Source organism: Sardina pilchardus, chromosome 20 (assembly GCF_963854185.1).
Source record: "Sardina pilchardus chromosome 20, fSarPil1.1, whole genome shotgun sequence".
NCBI classification, from domain to species: Eukaryota; Metazoa; Chordata; class Actinopteri; order Clupeiformes; family Clupeidae; genus Sardina; species Sardina pilchardus.
Genome location: NC_085013.1, coordinates 11,204,557 through 11,225,681, shown reverse-complemented (window position 1 = coordinate 11,225,681; position 21,125 = coordinate 11,204,557). Strand labels below are relative to the sequence as shown.

Genomic DNA, 21,125 nt, shown 5'->3' with positions numbered 1-21,125 from the left:
TGTAAATTGGCCTGACCTACTGAGAGAATTACAGTAAATAGCCGTATCCGTCAATCACTTTTTTAATTTCTGTAACTCCGCAAAGGGCCTGATGGACTGTGATGTCAGTCGCTGAGAGACAGATCTCCTCCTCTCCGCTGTCCAGCCGGCTTCAGATGAATGAGCTTCCCTGACAAGGCTAAATAAGGTTGATAGTCGTGAGGTCACTCCAGCGAAGTAGATGGACAGACAGTTGGAAGACACTGCCGTTTGCAAGGGAAGGTTTCCCTCTAGTGGCCACATTGGGTTACAGTAATATGGTAGTGAATGATGGATTTCAGTCTGTTTTTTAATGTGATGATCAAAATGTAATCAAATTACTGTAATTTTATGTGTGAGTCATCTTGCCATTATGATCCTGCGTCAGAGCCTAGACCAATTTAGAAGGCTGCAGTGGACAGCGTGTCTTACTCGTGCAAACAAGAGATGAACAAATGAGCTGGAGAAAAGCATATTACTGTAACCATAGCCCTGTAATAACTTTACAAATGGCACAATTATTATTTTATGTATTTATTTAATTAAAAAAAAACGGCGGGTTCATGTCTACAGCAAAAACTCTGGACACATAATAACTTGAATGACTTTCAAAAAATAAACACCGTTTTCTCTTGACAAATATTAAGTACCACAGTAAAAAAAATATTTTCATCAGTTCCTTTCCTTGTTGTTGTTGACACTGACACAAGGCCAAATACATTCAGATTCTTTGAGCATGGTCCTCTGGTCAAACTGTATCACTATTGATCCTCCTGTGTGTGTTTAAGTTGATTGTACTGTGCGCACAGTATGACCCGATTATCAACACAACTTTCATACAATATCTTAAAAATAACTTACATCCAGTCATGCAGCGTAGGGTTCTCAAATTGTACAGTATGTGACCCTTGAAATGTGTCTCCGGGTAATTCAGAGCCTCACCAGAGGAAGTGCTTTCAGTTCAATTGATACCACATGAAATGTGAACTTGCATGTTGAAATGACATTAGGATCCTTGTGATTTGTTGAATATTATCAGGACTTGAGAAGGCACCACAACACACACTTGCGTCCTATAAGGACCCTGAGTAGGTTCATGAACCCATGCTGAATGTCTCTGGGTTGGGGGTGGGGGGCAAGAGGATGGGATTCCAGGTGCATGGCCGGGGTCTGAGTCGGCTCAGAGGCTGAGTTTGGCAACGTTAGCCCGGACGCGGGCCTGGTCCACGGCGTCCAGGAGGTTTTTGGAGTCCATGGCCAGCGTGTGCGCGGCGGCCAGCATCTGCTTCTTGCACTCCTCCCTCAGAGAGGTGATGGCGTTCTGCTGCGCCAGCCGCATCTTACTGATCAACTCGGCCAGGTCTTTATTCAGCAGCTTCTGAGTGCCCTCGATCTGTGTGCGTGTTCGTGTGTGTGTGTGTGTGTGTGTGGGTGTGTGTGTGTGTGTGTGTGTGTGTGTGTGTGTGTGTGTGTGTGTGTGTGTGTGCATGTGTGTGTGTGTGTGTGAGAGAGAGAGAGAGAGATAGGGAGAGAGAGAAAACGTGAAGGGGGAGGAGAATTATTTGATAAGAAATGGTTCTCAATCACAGTTTTGACATTTTTTAAAACTGGAACGAGGGGCTAGTTGTTGGTGTGTGTTTGAGGGTGCAATACCTCTGTCTTGCTGGACTTGTCCAAGTCTGGAAGAGCTTCATCCACACTATTGATCAGCTTCCGCAGGGTCAGCCCCACAGACTGACATGAACATACAGAAACAAACAGATCACATACATACATTACTGACTATGCAGCTTCACAAGACCTTCTTTACACAGCTGTCTACCATTGCACTGCCTTCACACGGTTACAGGCTATTGCTTTGCATCCACTTTTGTGATATATAGCAGAAGCTTGGACTGTATGGTATACATATACTGTGGCTATGAAGTGTTTGCAGTGGTGGTGGTTCCCCACACCTTCACTAAGTTGACGTATTCAGAGGGGGGATGATTATTGACATCGTTCTTCAGCTGCACCACCATCTTCACCATCTCCATGACGTTGTGGTACACTGCATCTTCTGAGCGATCCAGCTCTGCAGTGGGGGCTGGCTACAGAAGCACAGAGAGAGTGGGGTATGTTAGCATGGAACAGCTAAATGTGTACAGTTATGTCTCATCTAAAATGCATGTGGACAGACTCTGAGCCAGGCTATTTTGTAGTAGCCGAGCTAATTGTCTGATGGCTGTAAACACTCGGTTGTGCCAAAACAGGAGCCGTTTCTGAAACCCAACCTGCCCCAACAAACGACAACAAAGCTCCCCGGCAACTTTTTTAAGAGCCTAATAACCAGGCATGTGACGGAAGCCCAAGGCTCCGACTGAAGCCCCCGCTGCTTTGATGGCAACCAGCTGCCAGACGGCCGGCTAATGGAGGCGGATGGCAGCGCGCGGGACGCAGCCGCCGTGCGGCGGGGCTTCAAAGAGCGGCGGGAGCAGCAGCAGCGTCTGGGCGGAGTTCCAGCCTGCCTTTAATGAGCAAATTACCTGGGCGGTCAGTCGAGGAGGCTTGTCTGGAGGACCTTTGAACTGGGCTTCAGAGGAGGGGATGGAAGGGAGAGAGAGAGAGTGAGTGAGAGAGAAGAAATATACAGAGAAGGTGTGTGCATTCAGTATTTAGTAGTATATATATATTTTTTTTTTATCTTAAGCAGTCATAACGGACAACTTATGATAGCCACTGATTAAGATTGCCTTTTATCTCACACAGTGCAGAGTAGACATTTTATTTCATTTCAGCCCGTGCTGATTCAGTAAGCTACTTACCATATCCTGCCTCCCCCTCAGAATTCTAAAAGTGACAGGGAAGAAGGATATCAGGCTCATGATCTCTTGACAAGATTATGATACACTACAATCCACTAAGCTTAGAGACAACAACACACCATATCTAAGTGTAAGGAGAACAGTTGGGGAGGTGTATGCGTACCGTATCTGTTTTTGCCAAGTCCTGCCCCATTGGGTCCTATAACAGATGGAAATAAACAGTCAAACAAATGACCTTTAGCAGAATACTTAGAAGAAATAAAGCTCACAGTGCAGACCACAGACAGGCAAGGCTGTGGAAATGGGTATGAGTGGGATTGACTCATCTGAGCCTCTCCGCCTGGTCTTTCACCACCCACAGGGTTACACCTGCCTATCTCAGGTCCCATCGCACAAACTAGTCATGTGTTTCTCCAAAGGTGGGCCGTTACAGTCACTGGAACTTGACACTCTCCTGTTCCATGGGATGACTCCATTAAAGTGATTGCTTAAATATTCTATTTCCTTTTATATTCAACGTTGCTGTTACTATTTACAATTGCTAGCATGCTTTTGCCCACACTACAGGCAATATAAAACTCACAATATGCTTTCACTTCAGCTATTCAACTTGGTCAATTAGCAGTCTAAATGTGAATTCAATTAACAGCTTAAAATGAACACTCTACAATTCTAAAATGCTTACATTTTCTACATATAGGCTTACCCAAATAGCAAAATAATTAATCTAATGCCTGCAAAACAAGCAACATATGTCAACCAGCCTTTTTAAGCAACATGGTGAAAGTATTAAGGGAAGTTGCCTTTGGCTACTCCCACAGACTTTGTTGCAAAACCATTTTGCATGCAGTGCTCTATGAATCATTAAAAAATAGCCCAGTGTCTGTCTGTCTGTCTGTCTGTCTGTCTGTCTGTCTGTCTGTCTGTCTGTCTGTCTGTCTGCCTGTCTGTCTGTCTGTCTGTCTGTCTGTCTGTCTGTCTGACTGCCTGTCTGTCTGTCTGTCTGTCTGACTGTCTGTCTGTCTGTCTGTCTGTCTGTCTGTCTGTCTGTCTGTCTGTCTGTCTGTCTGTCTGTCCGTCTGACTGTCTGTCTGTCTGTCTCACCAGCATCTTCTCCTCCTGTTTGAGCCAGTCGCTATCCTCTCTCATCTGCTGCTTCTGTCTCCTCAGAGTGTCCTGCATGTGCTGCTTCTCCATCTCCCATAGCATCTGAGCATCCTCTCTGCTGGACGGTGCCGCTCTCTCCTGTCCCACACACACACACACACACACACAGAGGGTTAGGATATTACACATACACACACACAAAAACACACCACACACACACACACACACACACACACACACACACACACACACACACACACACAGACGTACATGCAGACACACACATGTACATATTCAAACTTGAAACACATACATAATTTGAATAGAACATTTAAAAATCCTGTCTGGATATCTTATCTATCCTTTTACACATTTGCTGAAATCAAAGAATAAGACATGCATGCACACAGTTACAACTCCCACATGGAGAATGAGCTACGAGGAAGAACAGGCAGATCAGCTGTGCTGGAAGGCTCACTTCATATGGCATATATGTAGCAGTGAAATGGCCCAGCTGAGATTGCAAAGCATTTCAAATATTTAAAGTAAAACAGTTCATATGAGATTTAAAAACGGCAAACCTACAGTATCACCTATACTATACCACCTACACTATACCACCACCACAAACACTCATATGTATACTGTTTACAATAACAGGGGAGCTACACCAGGCGTGTAACTGATGCGTTCCGTTTGCAACGCGTATGCTGTAGCAGTTCATAATCACTATAATCAATGTAATTAGCTACACCAGACGTGACAGTGCCACGTACATTCGGAAACAATAGACCAGTCTTCTAAAATGGATTTTACGCATCGCGAACGGAATGCTTCAGTTACGCGCCTGGTGGAGCTCTTCTATAAGTATCTGAGGAGATGCTATCAGAGATGCTTCAGCGGCAGCCCATGTGGTTGTGATGGTCAGTACTGGGCGGCTCTTCTTAGCGGTCTGCTGGGCAGTGCTCTTACCCCCAGACTGCGTCGGCGTGGCGACACGGGCAGCGTGTGCGTGCTGCGGCCCTGGAAGAAGGCGGCGCGTGGGTCCAGCGGGCTAGCGATGGCAGGCGAGCTGGCGCACAGCGCCTCGGGCAGCTGGAGGGGGGGTGCCAGGACAGAGGGCAGAGAGCAAGGGGCACACACACATTTATACGCTCTGCTCACAGGGACGACGAAATGACACACACACACACACACACACACACACACACACACAGATCGAGGGCACACAAACATACAAATATGCATAGACCTGTACAGACACACACACAGAAATATATAAACATGAGCTCACATACAAACACAAACACACACACGTACAGTACAACACACACACACACACACACACACACACACACACACACACACACACACACATACACACATACACACACACACACACACACACACACACACACACACTGATACACAAACACAAAAACACAGAAGTACACTGATAAGCACACACTTGGGCAGACAAACAGAGAGCTAAAAACATCAGCTCTCTCTCACAGGTGCACCCACCCACACAGACATACAGGTATAATCATACCAGTAGACAGGAGAAGGTAAGACATACATATGCCTCTCCTAAGAATAGTAAGCACAAAGCCACAGGAGCTATTTGCGCTGCATAAAGGCCACAGGAAATGCAGAGCTGCCACAGGCCTATATAGAGAGGCCAGGCCAGTGCAGCCACAAAGAGGAGTCCACATTTACAGTAGGAATGGTGAACAAACCCCTCTGTTGAGGCTGCCTGGTACAATGCAATAATAATAATACATTTGCTACACGTACAGGCAGAGGTAATACCTTTGTACACTCAAAAGCAATATGGATTATATATGTACAATAAGTAGTGTGTGTGTGTGTGTGTGTGTGTGTGTGTGTGTGTGTGTGTGTGTGTGTGTGTGTGTGTGTGTGTGTGTGTGTGTGTGTGTGTGTGTGTGTGTGTGGTGGGGTTAGCGACGAATATAGCGTGAGAAGGGTCATGTTAGAGTGTGAAATGCTTGAATCTGAAGGCCCAGTGTGGTTGGTGTGGGCATAAAAGAGGGTTAGAGTGTGTGTGCTCCTGTGAGTGGTGATGGTTTGTGTGTGTGTGTGTATGTAGGGGGGTGGGGGAGTGCAGGGGCGGTTGTTGTAGACCGAAAAAGGACCGAAAGAAGGAACCTGAATCTGAAGCCCCGAGGGGTTTCTGCGTAAGGAGGACCTCATCCGTGATGGCTGCAGGGGGAAATAGAGAGCAGAGTGAGTTACATGAAGTGCATTGTGTATCTCTATGTGTGTATCTGTGTGTGTGTGTGTGTGTGTGTGTGTGTGTGTGTGTGTGTGTGTGTGTGTGTGTGTGTGTGTGTGTGTGTGTGTGTGTGTGTGTGTGTGTGTGTGTGTGTGTGTGTGTGTGCGCGCGCGTGTGTGTGTGTGTGTGTTTGTGTGTGTGTGTGTGTGTGTGTGTCTGTACTGTACGTCTTTCTATCTCTGTCTCAGTGTGTGTGTTTGCATGTGCATCTGTGTGTGTGTGTGTGTGTATGTATCTGAGCATAAGCGTACATGTGTACAGTGTGTGTTACTCTGTGTTAGTATCTGTGTGTGGGTGTGGATGTATCTGAGCGTAAGTGTGCATGTGCACACGTGTGTGTGCGTGCCTGCGTGCGTGCGTGCGTGTGTTTACCTTTGGTGGTGGCTCATTTAGAGTTCTACAGGAGCGGGCCTTGTCCCTTTCTACTTCCACTTCCTGCTCCTTCTCCATCTTATGGACATCACTGTGACGCAATACATATATCATGTCTTTACATGTATCACTTCAACACCACACTACCCACAAGGAAAACACATACTGTATGGCATGCATCACATATACAGTACATTTCACAACACACACTTTAGGTCTATTTTTACACTTGGGCAAAACACCCATATACTGTACAGCACACAAGGGTGTCATAAGGAGCCATGTTACAACAGAGACACACACAGCACTGAAGACACTGTCAGCAGAAACATTCACGAAATGTTGCTTCACTATCATTTAACAGTCTGTGTAGATTACGGATAAAGACATTCTCTTATTATTGACATTTTTTTTTAAATAGTCCCTACACCTACACACACAAAGAAATTTAAGCAGATTTGAAAATCATGTACAGAACTATTTCTATTAGGATAAGTGCCTGTAAAAAAATGCATGCACAATCTCCTACCATGCATCATCCAAAGGTTATGATCAAAATTAAACTGAATTAAAGTCCTCAAGTAAGCTACTCCCCTACCTCAGCTTGTAGACCAGCTCGGTGAACTTTGGCCTCTGGTGGGGGTCGTAGGTCCAGCAGCGCGTCATGATGGAGTAGAGCGTGGGAGGGCAGTCCTCCGGCTTGGGCAGACGCACACCCTTCTCCAGCTGGTTGATGACGTCTTTATTCTCCAGCCAGAAGAAGGGCTGCTGGCCACGGCTCATGATCTCCCACATGCAGACGGCTGGGGAGCCCACACACACACACACACACACACACACACACACACACACACACACACACACACACACAGACACACACACACACACACACACACACACACACACACAGACACAGACACAGACACAGACACACACACAGACACAGACACAGACACAGACACAGACACAGACACAGACACAGACAATAAACACATAATCAGAATCGTTTTCAGAAGCATTCTGCCTCGCATCAACGACAGCTATGATTATGGTTGTGCAGGGCAGCCTGTACTGGGGTAACCTAGTGACACTCTAGCTACACGCCTCGCAGCACGGACGCCATGTTGGTCACAAAACGATGCACTCTTACTTCTGGTGCTGCTAGCTAGACAGGAAAGACCAAACCTATTCAACAAGAGCAAAGGTCTATGCAGGGCTGAGAAGGAGGTGTGAGGGTGTAACTGTTCTCAGGCTAGTGGCTGCAGCTGTCACTGAATAATCAATTTCAGAGCAGAAGCATGAAGGTTTTGACAATGAACAAGGCTCAGCCTAGGGCTCGCTTTCACACACTCACCAAACATCCAGACATCACTTGACGATGTAAACCGTCTGAAGTTGATGGATTCCGGTGCCATCCATTTAATAGGCAGTCGACTGATAGAGGCTGTGAAGGGAAAGACAGGGACAAGGTGGCAAATTAGTGACTACTTACTATATCTGTCATGACAGTTTTAAGAGGAATACATTGTTTTTAAGACAAGACAGATGTTTTGCGGTACCTTTGTAATACTCCTCCTCATCTATGTATCTTGACAAGCCGAAGTCTCCCAGCTTCACACAGTCTGGCTTTGCCACGAGTACATTCCTCACAGCAATGTCTCTATATGACACAACAAATGGAGTCTAATGAAATCCAAACTGTCATCCGGTGACAGGCAGAATTCAATATCTCTGCTGGTTTACAAAGACCTTAGTAATGCACACTTCCAGTACAAACTGTGAGTTGCTAAAAAAATGTTGTTGTAAACTTCCTGTCTTCTAAACCCCATTTCTCAGCCGCCACTCAGGTCAGCTCTTTCACACACACAGTGTGGGTAAAGCCGGGTTAACATCGTACGCGGTATGCGCTGCGCTTGCCACTAGGTTGCTCTTGGTTGAGCTAATGTCCCAAAGATTTTTGTTGTGTTTTCTGCCGCACTTGGCCCAAAATTAATCACACTGCGCCGCGGTCACAGTTCAACATGGTTGAACATCGACCATGATACGCGCAAGAGCACCAAAGCCATTGACAATAATGAGTTTCATAGTGCAGCACTGCCGTTTGCGCGTACAATGTAAACCCCCCTTACTGTAACTGTGCTGGCTGATGCTTTTAATAGGTTTCCATTAAACTGACCATGCCGACCACCAAACCTCAGCTAGATGTCAGCGTCACACTGGGTCTTGGGGTAATACACTTATCTAGCATTCACTCTCTGCAGTCTGACGTCTGCTAGGCTTTTGAGTTGAGCGTGCCTTGACATGATACTATTTTAACATTTTATTTTTTATAGTAAGCGGTGAGGGGGGCTCTGAGCTCTGACCTGTGCACCATGTTAACTCCCTCCAGGTAGGCCAGAGCTTTGCTGATCTGTAAACAGTACAGGACCAGGGTGACGTTGGTCAGGGTGTGCTGGTTCTCCAGCAGATAATTCCCGAGCTGATGGACAGAATCAAAGACAGCCGCAGTTAGGCAACACATTAGCTCATTCATCCTGTTGGCTCAGTCTAACACCCAGTCTTAGACAAATCAAAGATAGTCGCCAATCGAGCCTCACCTCTCCATGCTGATAAAGCTCCATGACAATCCACACCGGGTCGTCCTCAATGATCCCGATAAGACTCACAATATGGGGATGATCCAGATTCTTCATGATTACTGCACACAAAGATACAAAGACATGACCATCCTCCATTGCACAATACTTGAACTGCTAGTTGGTTCCATTCTGTGACGTTAGAGTAACATGGAGAAGTAACGATCAGTGCTCTTGGACACAGAGAGCGGTTCTTTCTCAATGATTGATATTATCACCTGCTTCACTCATGAACTTCTCCTTGACATCAGGAGCGCAGTCCTTGCACGTCTTCACAGCCACACTGATGCGTTCACCAGTCTGAAGAGAGACATGTGACATGTTTACAAACACCTTACTGTGTTATTATTATAACGCCTTGCTATCTGCATTACTGTGCTATACACAGAATACAGACAGCAGGACAAGAACTGGTTCCAACCTGGTCAGACAAAGTGACCACACATTATGTTTAGCAGCATGACTTTACACCAACAACATGAAAACAATTCCGAAACTGAATTTGCCTTGACATAGCAGTCACCTGTATTCAACCATGCCTTCATAAATAAAAAAAAACATTTATGGTTATGGACATAAAAAGGCATTACTTTACAGACGTGATAAATAAAAACATTATTACAGTTAAGCACCATGTATCACTCATCACAGCAACGTCAAAATCTGCTGATAATAAAAAAACAAGTTTTGCCATTACAGAAAGAAACATGACTAATGACTAATAATCAAGAATCATGATTCACTTGCCCGACTTTTGTAGCAGCCTTCATGAACTTCCCCAAAGAACCCTTCACCAAGGATACGACCCAGCACAATATCATCCCTTAACAGGCCATACTTTGGAGCTGGAGAGTAACAAGTTTTCACAGGTTTGTGTCTTTGTTGTATTGCTTAGTTTAGTGTGATAAAAAAGAAATAAGCGTGTTGTCATATGTCAACAACAATGTCCTCAATCAGGTACAAGCACTTACTCTTCACAGCATCGTGCTCCGGGATCTCTGCGTATATATCTGACCCTGGGACAGAGAGCAGAGAGGTCAGTTTTATCCTAACTCACTCACTCACTCACTCACTCACTCACTCACTCACTCACTATAACTCACTCACTCACTCACTCACTCACTCACTCAAAAACTCATTCACTCAGTAACTCACTCATCCACTCACTCACTCACTCACTCACTAATTAATTAACTCACTCACAAACTCACTAACCCACTCACTCAGTCATTAACTCACTAACTACTGTAACTCAATAACTAACTAACTCACTCACTAAATCACTCACTAACTAACTAACTCAATCACTCACTCACTCACTCACTCACTCACTCACTCACTCACTCACTCATTAACTCACTAACTATTGTAACTCAATAACTAACTAACTCACTCACTAAATCACTCACTCACTCACTAACTCATTCACTCACTCACTAACTCACTCACATACCCTCCTTTCTTTGCTTAATGTACATCCTCATTCACTCACACTCACTCACTCACTTGCACTCACTTACTCATTCACTTACTGACTCAAACCCTTTCATTTGGTTACTTCCTTCCTTTCTCACTCACTCACTCACTCACTCACACACTCACTCACTCACTCCTTCATCACTTACTCCATCTTACACACATGCAACTCACTCATCTACTGTCTCACTTAACTACTGCCTCACACTGTCTCATGTCTGTTCATGTGAATATACAGTATAAGCAGGGAGTACCTCACATACCTACACCGCTCATGCGTTTGCTGGCACAATTGTTTCTGCTCATAGGGAACACAAAAAGCATAACAAAACTCATAACCAAGCAATCTGGAAATATTCAACAGCCAATAACAGAGGGAAGCTACAAATCGTTGAAACACAGACACACCATGCAAGAGACAAACTCACTTGTCTGGAATTGGAGGTAGAGAATTTCTTGCCTCTCGACCTGTTAAATAAAAAGCTCAGAGCATGAGATGGAAAGACCAAAACAAAACACCATAACCTCCATATTCATTGTTTTACATTAGCTAGAAATTAGTGCCAAAAAATGAAGTAATCAGTAACTAGTAAAGAAAGTCGTTATAACTAATCATGAAACAGTCCACCAGCACACAAGGTAACCTTAACATCATAACTGGATATGAAATAGGTCACCAACAAACAAGTGGGCGATTCATTCCATGACACAAAAATAACCATAGAGCTGCTATAAAAGTAGTTCCCAAAACCTTTGTTAGGCTTCACAATCACAGATGTGTCATTCCCTCTCTCCACTCGGCAGTAGCCATCGATGAGGTCAGCCATATTCTCAGCTATAGCGAGTGTGGCTGTGTTTACCGTCAAAGGCTGAGCGGGAGACATGAAACAGTCAAGTTAGTAACAGACATCCATATAGAAGTACCCAATTATGGTGTGTACAGTAGGTGCAGCATACACAGTGAACCTGCGCAATGGAATACGACTTAGCAGAGAGTGCTGCTGATTACCTGTTTGGCTCCCTGTATGTCTATCGATAAAAGTGCTTTCCTGTCGTCCTTCTGGGCGCATTTCACGCTGTTGACCTGGTCGAAGGTGGCCAGGCAGATGGGCTGTACACAAAGGGAAACAAGGTAACTGGGCCAATAGCACACTTCACTTTCAGACCATCTTTCAGAAATACACCACATCATTGGGAAATGTTGCTCAAGAGAAAGTGTAACGACAACGGATTCAGGCCTTCAAAATAAAAGAATAAACCAACAAAGGTCAAAATATCATGTTATCTTTGTTATATTCCCTTTTATTAAACAGACGTAATCTCTAAACGATGACACAAAATGTAGATCTAGACGTTTTACAAAAGTTTACAAAGTGGTAATGTCTATGTAAGGGCAGACAGCAATAAAGTGCGTGAGTGAACAACAGATCATTGTATTGTATCATAGACACTGTGTATTGATATAGTAGATTGATTGGTCAATGTATTTTGGTACAGAGTGCAGCTCTTACGGTGGAGTTCTTGTCCGTGCGCTGGCAGATCCCTCTGGGCCCGATGACCAAATCTACGGCCAGACTCCAGCCTTGCTGCGAAGGGTAAAACCGGAAGGTTCAAATCAGACTCATTCCATTACATCTCAGAGAGAAGCCATTAAGGGAGCTTAAATATTCTGCAAATGTGAGAGATGTGCTTTTTGGCATCAGATGCATTTTTGTATTGCATTAGAGTTTTTAACTTTTTTTAGATATCACTCTTAACAGCAACACAAGAAAACATTTCAAATGAGATTGATGTGGTCTTCGATTGAGCATCTTCTAATCTAAGCCATTTGCTTTTACTTTTCCATCTCCCAAAAAGACTAATTTGATGCTGCAGAATTCATTGGCATTGGCAACCATCTATTGAGCGGCACTCCTGTGAAATGCTTACATAGTTGCTTAAGTACAACATGTCAAGGTATATATCAACAATACAGGGCGGACATGATTAATATTATCATCCTATGAGCAGGCAAGCAATTAGTACGAATAGTGTGATGAGTAATGGTAGATATCGGAAGGTTCATTCCCAATGACATGGCTATATAAATGTTATTAGCCGGGTTTCCCAGATTCGTTAAGAAGCTCTTAAGTGCTAATAACTTTTTAGGAGCGCTCCAAGAACATTCTAAGAACGCTCCTAAGAAGTTCTTAGCGCTTAAGAGCTTCTTAGCGAATCTGGGAAAACGCGGTCATATCTAGTACAGCCAGCCACACAGAAATCTCTAATAATCTAGGCTTTCTCACCACAAGCTCACAGGCAAAGACCTCTTCGTCACAGCTGTTGAAGACAGCGAGTGTCTGGAAGAACTTCACCATGCAGTCTACATCCTTTAGAGTGGCGTACTGCTGGAAGGTCTGCTGAATCATCTTCCTCAGCTGCTTGGGCTACCAAACACACAGACACATACAAGCATTACCAAACAAGCTGTTCAGAATCATACAGAAATCATTTGCGCTCGAATGTCACAGGTATTTCTATTTTAATGAGCAGCATATTAAAATATGACACAGAGAATGAATGAATGAATCTATTATTAATATATATTCTTATGTAAAAATAAGTAAAGGTCTGATGAGTGAGTTACCTTCATACTCTCAATGAGCTCCTGTGGGAAGAAAAGGTGGAGGCCCACATCTTTCCTGCAAAGACACGATGATGAGGTAATCGTGAGTGTTTCTTCAGACACATTCATCACAGCACGCCTGCCTTACAATGGCCCTGAACCACAGCCACACTCCTCAGTGCATGCTCAAACACACACACAGCACATGCAAGCACACACACGTCAGAGAGGGTTAAAGCCAAGCAATCAAGGATCTTTGCACACGTCTTCCAAATACTCACTCGAGCTGTTCATAGTTGGATTTCTTCTCCAGGCCGTTGGCAGTCATGTCTTTGCAAAATCTCCTGTTGGGATGTTAGAGATCACATCACAACGTCACGACACAATACCCAAAACAAGACCATTGTTGACATTAATACACTGGGATGTTTACTGTGCTGATGAAATTTCACAAAATGACTCCTACCGTATCTCCAAGCAGCCGAGCTGTAGGGCCATACCGTCACTCACTTTGGAGGCGCAGTATTGCATGTAGTCAGAACGCACCTGAGGAAGACAGCACACAGTCATCGCACATTGGCACAGCAGTTCCCATTAGCCACCTCAGGTAAAGCAACACTTGGGAGCCCTCATCTAAATGATGAGCAAAGTGAAAAGTCTATAATGTTCAAGTATAGCTGAAATTCCAGTATAGCTAGTTCCATTTGGCTAAATCTATTTGCTAATCCTATAATTTGAGCGAGAGCCTTTGTACAGACATCTGTGGGTCAGCTCAAGGACCCTACAAACCACAGTAGCTTCAGTTTATGCACAGCACACTTTGTTCTTTGCCTCACTCATTTAACGGTAAATGCAGGCCCTTCCTGTCTGTGACATCTATTTTTACCATACAAAACAGAAGCAGGTAAAGTATGTTAAGGTAAGTTAAGTTGATTTAATATAGCACATTTTTGTCTGCAGTGCAACCCAAAACGCTCCACACACAGACATCAAGACATAAACAGTCAAATTTGCAAATAATTGACAGTAAACAAAAACAAGATGCTGGACGGAGCAGTGTGAGTCGCCAGCGTACCCATAAGCACAGACATTAAGACAGGAACGAACAAATTAACAATGATAAAAAGTAAAACAGATAAAAATCCATAAGTGAAATTGAATCAGTTCCTTGGTATCATTTATTTTATTTTACATAGGATCCAGCTATTATATTGTTCTATCGCTTTGGACAAAGGTGTCTGCCAAATAACCATAACCATAACCATAACCATATTTCAATGTATTTCATTTGACTTTAAAAGTACATGCCATTTAGTAAAATGATACTCTAATTTCCCATGGCATGTCTTTTCTTCATCCTTCTTTTGGATTAGAGCATGAACCGATCCTGATTCATTGGGCTCGTGGCGTTGTGCCAATGCAATTAGGACAGGCACGTGCCCGCCCGCCCGCCCGCCCGCCCCAAATCACAAGATTTTTTTTCCCAAAAGTAGTGCTTCATTTCAACGCATTGTTATTAATCAGACAGTAGTTATCGTGTCACCCACTCATCTCTCACTCACGTCTCCCTGGGCATCTGCATTCAGCTGTTTAAGAGCTGGTGCTGGTTCTGAACAGCTATTGGCTCGGCTGATCTCAATAAGCGGGACTTAGCAAGATGGCAATTTTGGCAAAGCAGGCAGGGAGGCTGACTGAGGGATGCAGAAAAGTGGACAGGTGACAACAGAGACAGAGTGCTCTTGCCCCCTCCATTGGTTTGATAGAAAGACTGACTCTCTGTTGTTATTTCTGATAAAGCTATCAGAAATAACAATGGCAAGCTGACTGTGGTGGTAGTGTCTTCAGTAGTCCTACAGACAACAACTGGAAATGGAATAGCCTATACTATCCAAGATCGTAATAAACTTTCTGTTAACACTGCAAGAAGTCTATCAGCCATCCAATGTAATACTATTAAATTAGACCAGGCTACTAGCAGTGTCTCCTTGTGGAATTAGCTTAAACTAGCCAACCGGTAAACAGACAAAAAAACTCAAATTTTGGCCTAAGGGTTTTAGCCTACACTGCAAAATATTTTTAGGCTGTAGGCTATTTTTGAATGAATGACCAACAATGTATAGGCTAAAGTACATATGTGTATAATGATCTTATCATTGTATATGCCTGAATGAAACAGGCAAAGTTAGAGGCATTCTTTGGGGGGGAAAGGAGACAGTGAGGGACAAGACAAGGCAGGTTTTACACTAAATACTGCATGTTTTGCACAATGCCCTTGATTGGGCTACTGGGTCCCTTGTGGGCACTCAACCCACCACTGAGTGATTTTATAGGCTACATGGCATCAATTACTTGACAGTGACACCAATAACCACAACAGGAGAAAGTAATGTTTAGTGGTTGTAATATACGGGTGTGATCAACACATATAATGTGTCATACACAGGAAGTTACTGTGTCTCATTAATGTGAGTTTTACATTGAAAAACCTGCTTGGAACCCATCTAAACATCCTCCTAGTTTCTTATAACAGGAAACTACATTCACAGCTTTGCCTCCCACATAGTACATGTGTTAAAACACACACACACACAAACACACACACACACACACACACACACACACACACACACACACACACACACACACACACACACACACACACACACACACACACACAAATGTACCTGTTGGTAGAAATAAAGCAGAGTGGTTTTATCTTCTATAAACTTCTCCAGGAAGTCCTTTGGAACGTAGCGGATCCTTAAGTCATATCTGCAGGTTATGTTGAGATAGCAGCAACGTGAAATCACAAATCCAAAACACAAGTCTAAAATGAGTCGTCTGATGGTGTACTACTGGACTATTTAAACAGCTGATGAGGAAACCACCCAGACAAACTTAAACAGGCCCTCTGCAGTCCCTCTGAAGCTCTCCTTCTCCTCCTTTGAAGACTAGGGTATTGTTCACTGTACTGTACCCCGCGGGATATTTTAAGCTACAATGTCTATCACATTAGTCAAATCTTACATATATTTCTGATAGACCACAGGGAAACATCACATACCGCAAAACATTCTGTGTGAGAGTGAGCAGCTCATAGCCATGTGTGTAGGGTGGCGCAAATTACAACACACTTACAATACTTTGATTCGTCAGAAGAGAACCTCACCACGCTACCACTGAAGTGTCTATGCCCTTTGCACTTGCATTGTAAGGCAATTTGGTGTTAATGCTAGTCGATAGTCTTGCTCAAAACTGCACCAATTAACATAATTATGCCCTCAAACAACTGTTTGAACCTGTTAGCTTCAGGAAATAGACCCTCAGTTGTTACTGCTCCCGAACACTCCTTCAATGTGACTCCTCGGAATGGGTTCCTTGTGGTCACTCAACTCACAACTGAGTGGTTCTGCACATGCCATGGATTGCTTGACAGTGACACCCCAAGGATTCGTACCTCCACTCTGCCTCCACGTGCTGCTGCTCATACTTCTGCTCCACCTCCCCAACGGTCATCAGTGGGTGGAGCCAGTAGACCTCGCTTGATTTCAGGTGCTTCAGCAGGAGCCCAAAGCATTGTGGGTACAGGATGTTGGGTCCAAGCCGACCACTGTCCAGGATGGACTGGATGATGGCCTAAGGGGTTATTAGGACCAGCACTTAATGACAGGGATTAAACCGCAAATCTATTTCAGCATAATCTATGGTTATGGTTGGTTATGGTTATGGTTATTTAGCAGACGCCTTTGTCCAAAGCGACATACAAATGCTCAGGTTATGCCATTAAACATAATCATACATTGAAATAAAGAGTCAATTACATCTAGGCATTTTCAAGATATTCCTCTGACCAATACCTTACTTGGAAATGAGGAAACAAGTAAACAGAAAAAAAAAGAATTTGACTCAGCATCTCACCCTGATCTCCCAGCTGCTATCACACTTGACCAGTTTGAAGTTCTTGCCTGGGTTCGAGCTGTTGCTGGTGAAGCACACCTTCAGGATCTTGGCGGGTCGTTCATCACTTACAACCCCAAGATCAGGGCCCCCCGTGTCTCCCTGCGGACAGGGGGGGCTTGACAGTTTCCAGGACAATGTGCTGGTGTCCCCTGCCATCTCTGTCTTCAACGTCACAACACCGGTTGCCTCATCTCTGTTTCAGAGAAGAAGAAGGAAAAACAAGAAGAAGTATGATACATGCAAGAATTATGGAGGCCCGCAGCCATTATGTCAACATACAGAAAAAGCTTACTCTAGTGACGCTTTTAAGTGCAAGTACAGTACAGGTCTGCTTAATACACCATACTAAAGCATTCAACAGACCAGTCATCAAACTTTCCATAAAGATGCACACATTAGCGGAAACAATGAGAAGAAGATACAGACAGATAGAGACAGTGACATTTGGTCTAATGACAGAATGGTAACATTGGGTCCAATGGCAAATGACAACCCTGTCAAAGGCACAAGGAATAGAAACAGACACAACACCAGTCAGCACACGTGCTTAAGTGGAAACGTTTCCTATTGTTTCCTATGTTTGGTTTAGTGTCGGCAGATGTGTCCAGGAGCTCTTATCTGGAACACGGTGAACTAGCTTTGAGTCAGGACAAAAACACAAAGCATAGATATTTTCTCTCCATGCCTTCAACAGTTCCTATGATCTAGTCTAACGATATGAGGCAAACAGGAATACACATAGGAAATCCTCTGGGTGCTACTGAGGAGGAAAGAATGAAGCCACAATAAAACACTACAGAGAGAGAGAGAGAGAGAGAGAGAGAGAAAGAGAGAGAGAGAGAGAGAGAGAGAGAGAGAGAGAGAGAGAGAGAGAGAGAGAGGGGAGGGGAACAGAAATAGAAGTTTTTCAGTTGAGGTAAAAATAGGAAGTCTGCCACTGAAACTGAGTATTTCAGATAGAAAATAGTATGGATCTGCCATGGCCTCATGCCACTTCCCTTTTGCCACGTAAAGGTCATGCAATGTTGTCACAAAAGATGAACGAACTAAAACGAAACTTGACATCTACCCACTTTTTATATATCAACATTTATAAACAGCCAGACTGTAGTTCTAGTGGTGGCTCATTCTCTGTAGCCAGTGACGTAAGCATACTAAACCCAATCTCATAATCTCTGATAATAACGCATTAATAAAAGCAGAAGACCAACAATAACAGAGCTGTGGGCATATCATTGTGTTCCTCTGAGACATTGTGTGTGTTTCTTGCCTCATGAAAACGTTCTTTTTGAACTGGCACATTATGTCTCAGTGCAGGCAACAGCCAACCTGGGGGTGGCTGTCAATACATGTTCAGCTTCCTGTCGTAATGACACTTTTTTTGTAATCAGAGCAGCAAAATGTGTGAAAGTCTTGCGTAGTTGCACACAACAGCTGGCAACTCACTTGTCCCTGTTTTGAGCAGTGTCCAGAGCTATGTGCAGGGCAGCTTTATGCCAGACACGATGCACTTTCAGCAGAATGTAACTTCACATACCATCAAAGTAACAATGTATACATTCTATGGATACATTTGTATGTACATTTCATGTATACATTTTTGGATTAAAGAGAGCAGTATCAGTGTCAAGGAAGTGCCCTCAACTTTTCCGGCATGGTTTCGGTAGTGGGCCTGTATAAGAATGAAAGGCCTGGTATTGTTTCATTAGCCCTAACCACTGCATCGAGGCCGAAGGGGCCTTGTTAAGATGGCGAGAGATACGCAGGCTGCTTTTGCAGCACTAGACGGAACAGATGTGACAGGTTCCTAAGCGTGGCCTTTCCCAAGTGCATCTCATGCCGTGAGCCACGGCTCAGTCTCTCACAGGAAGTGGGAGGGGAGGGGAAAGGTGCCCAGTGAGTGTACGAGTGCCACGGCCCCGAGGCGCTGGAATGTGCGTGCCTGCTGTCACACCTATAAACCTGCCCCTGCTATCACACCAGCCCATGTGGAACAGCTCAGATCTGAGAAGAGCTTCACGCTGGCAGGCCACAGCACACACAGGAAACTTCTGAATTAGGCAATAGGCAATGAGAGATCATTTAGTGTTTGGCTAAGCAGTTGTGTTGCATATGTTGAGGCTTTTTCCTGGATGCCAACACTTGATCCTCTGTAATACCTGTACAAACTTGTCAGGCGCAAGACTTCACTGATGACTGTTCTCCCTTTAAAAATAAAAGTAGGCAAACTGCCTTGATTGTAACTTGTCTCCATCGACAATAACAGCGTAATACATGCATAGCTGTACCCTCATCAATCACATAAATACCTAACCATAGCAAAGGAAACCAAAACAAAACAAAACAAACCAACCTCATCAGTCTTTTGTCATAATCTCTACCCTGACAAACAATGTACCTTTAAAACAGAAGTTCTTAGGTAAGAATAAAATGTCTGAACACACAATATAACAGATGAGAGGCAGCACCTGCAGAGCAATCGTCCCAGCTCTGTCAAACAGCTTAAAAAAGTCCAAGTCAAGTCAGAGACATGTTTGCTTTTCTCACCCAACACATCCTCAACTTCCTTCATTCAATCTAGCCATGGTGATATGTTTCAACCATTGGTGAAACAATTCTAAAGTTCCTAAAGCAATTAAGTATTTAGGACATTTCAAAATTACACCAACCTGATGGTAAGACCTCCTCTGGGCAGCCTCTTTACTGCACACTAAACGGTTTTAGGATCCTGTCCTATAACAGCGCGACTGTGGACAGCTAAGAACACAAGACTCTGGCCACACCCATAGCTTGTCACTTCCTTATTCCTCTAGTAAGTTGCGTCAAGTGCAGGATATTTGACAAGGGCGCGATAATTTTCGGCTATCCGCAACACTCATACATCGAGATGGAGCTGAAAGCATCACCTCATCTGAAGCTTTCACCGACACTGACAAGAAGTGTGTAAAATATCTCAAACGTGTAAATGTACATGAACAGTAGTCCGTTTAAATCCAAAATCTTGAATTCTTATTATATGATATAAAGTTCAGTTGGTGTGAGACTGAGGCAGACTTAAAGCAATTACACTTCTATAACACATTTTAATTCCCTGTCACAGAGAGCGCATTCCTAATTGCGTGCGCATTCGATATTCTAAAAATGTTGCAAATATGTGTTTTATTTATTCTCTCTTTATATAGGAAATCCATTTTACTATGGTCTTGTTATCTTCAGAAATTTTACTTTACACTTAGGCAAAATAGGCTTGTTCTACATAACATAGAAGACACAGATTAGTTTCCCCAGTACATCACCATAGTTTCCTATTCATGCGCAATACAAACAGTGTCGCCGCTGAACACAGACCAGTTACAAAGCAACTCTGGTAATTTACATCTCCTTTAAAGGAATCACCACTACCAGAAAGAGCCTGTCTGTAATCCTATACAAATATCTCTAAACTATCTGATATATCTGGACACCCTCTTTCACATTAATTTTAGCCTATCAACTGGCATTTTATTTGTACCCTAGTGGTAATGTTATGTTAGCCTTACGTCGTTTAAACTTGAAAATAGCGACATGTAGTAGTAGGCTATTTTTCACTTTTCACCCAAACCCACTTAAACAAATTTCATTTTGTAGTCAGCAGGGGGCCCTGTTGTCTTTTTTTTCTCTGAAGGATGCTTTTTTTGAGTTGACAGGTGTCGCTGAGAAGACATTACTAAATTCTTTGTCAAACTTCCCAGGACTTTAAGAAACCGACTCAGTTCTGAAAAATAAAAAAACAACCAGCTGCCTAATGCTGCCTAATTCGACACGTGTTGTCTTGAGAGATAGCCTACTGTAGAAATTGTGCGCGGGGAGCT

General features: G+C 43.7%; 1 protein-coding gene across 3 annotated transcripts; it reads right to left on the bottom strand.

Annotated features, from left to right (window-relative positions):
• Positions 1–493: 493 nt before the first annotated feature.
• Positions 494–20,022, bottom strand: ptk2ba (protein tyrosine kinase 2 beta, a). Of its 3 annotated transcripts, none has more exons than XM_062522595.1 (31): positions 19,944–20,022; positions 17,233–17,467; positions 16,772–16,950; positions 15,999–16,086; positions 13,781–13,860; positions 13,596–13,658; positions 13,336–13,390; positions 12,995–13,135; positions 12,221–12,295; positions 11,719–11,820; positions 11,461–11,578; positions 11,138–11,177; positions 10,973–11,010; positions 10,205–10,249; positions 9,981–10,078; positions 9,452–9,533; positions 9,195–9,295; positions 8,961–9,076; positions 8,157–8,257; positions 7,952–8,041; positions 7,196–7,400; positions 6,598–6,688; positions 6,099–6,152; positions 4,902–5,024; positions 3,927–4,067; positions 2,986–3,021; positions 2,823–2,847; positions 2,544–2,590; positions 1,974–2,108; positions 1,672–1,752; positions 494–1,411 (listed from the first exon to the last, which is right to left on the bottom strand). In XM_062522595.1, the coding sequence occupies exons 2-31, from the start codon at positions 17,428–17,430 to the stop codon at positions 1,199–1,201; spliced, it is 2,961 nt and encodes a 986-aa protein (XP_062378579.1). In that variant the 5' UTR covers positions 17,431–17,467; positions 19,944–20,022; the 3' UTR covers positions 494–1,198. The 3 variants fall into 3 exon arrangements, with proteins under 3 accessions (XP_062378579.1, XP_062378580.1, XP_062378582.1); XM_062522596.1 differs by having other exon boundaries at positions 10,973–11,007; XM_062522598.1 differs by lacking the exon at positions 4,902–5,024.
• Positions 20,023–21,125: the final 1,103 nt, after the last annotated feature.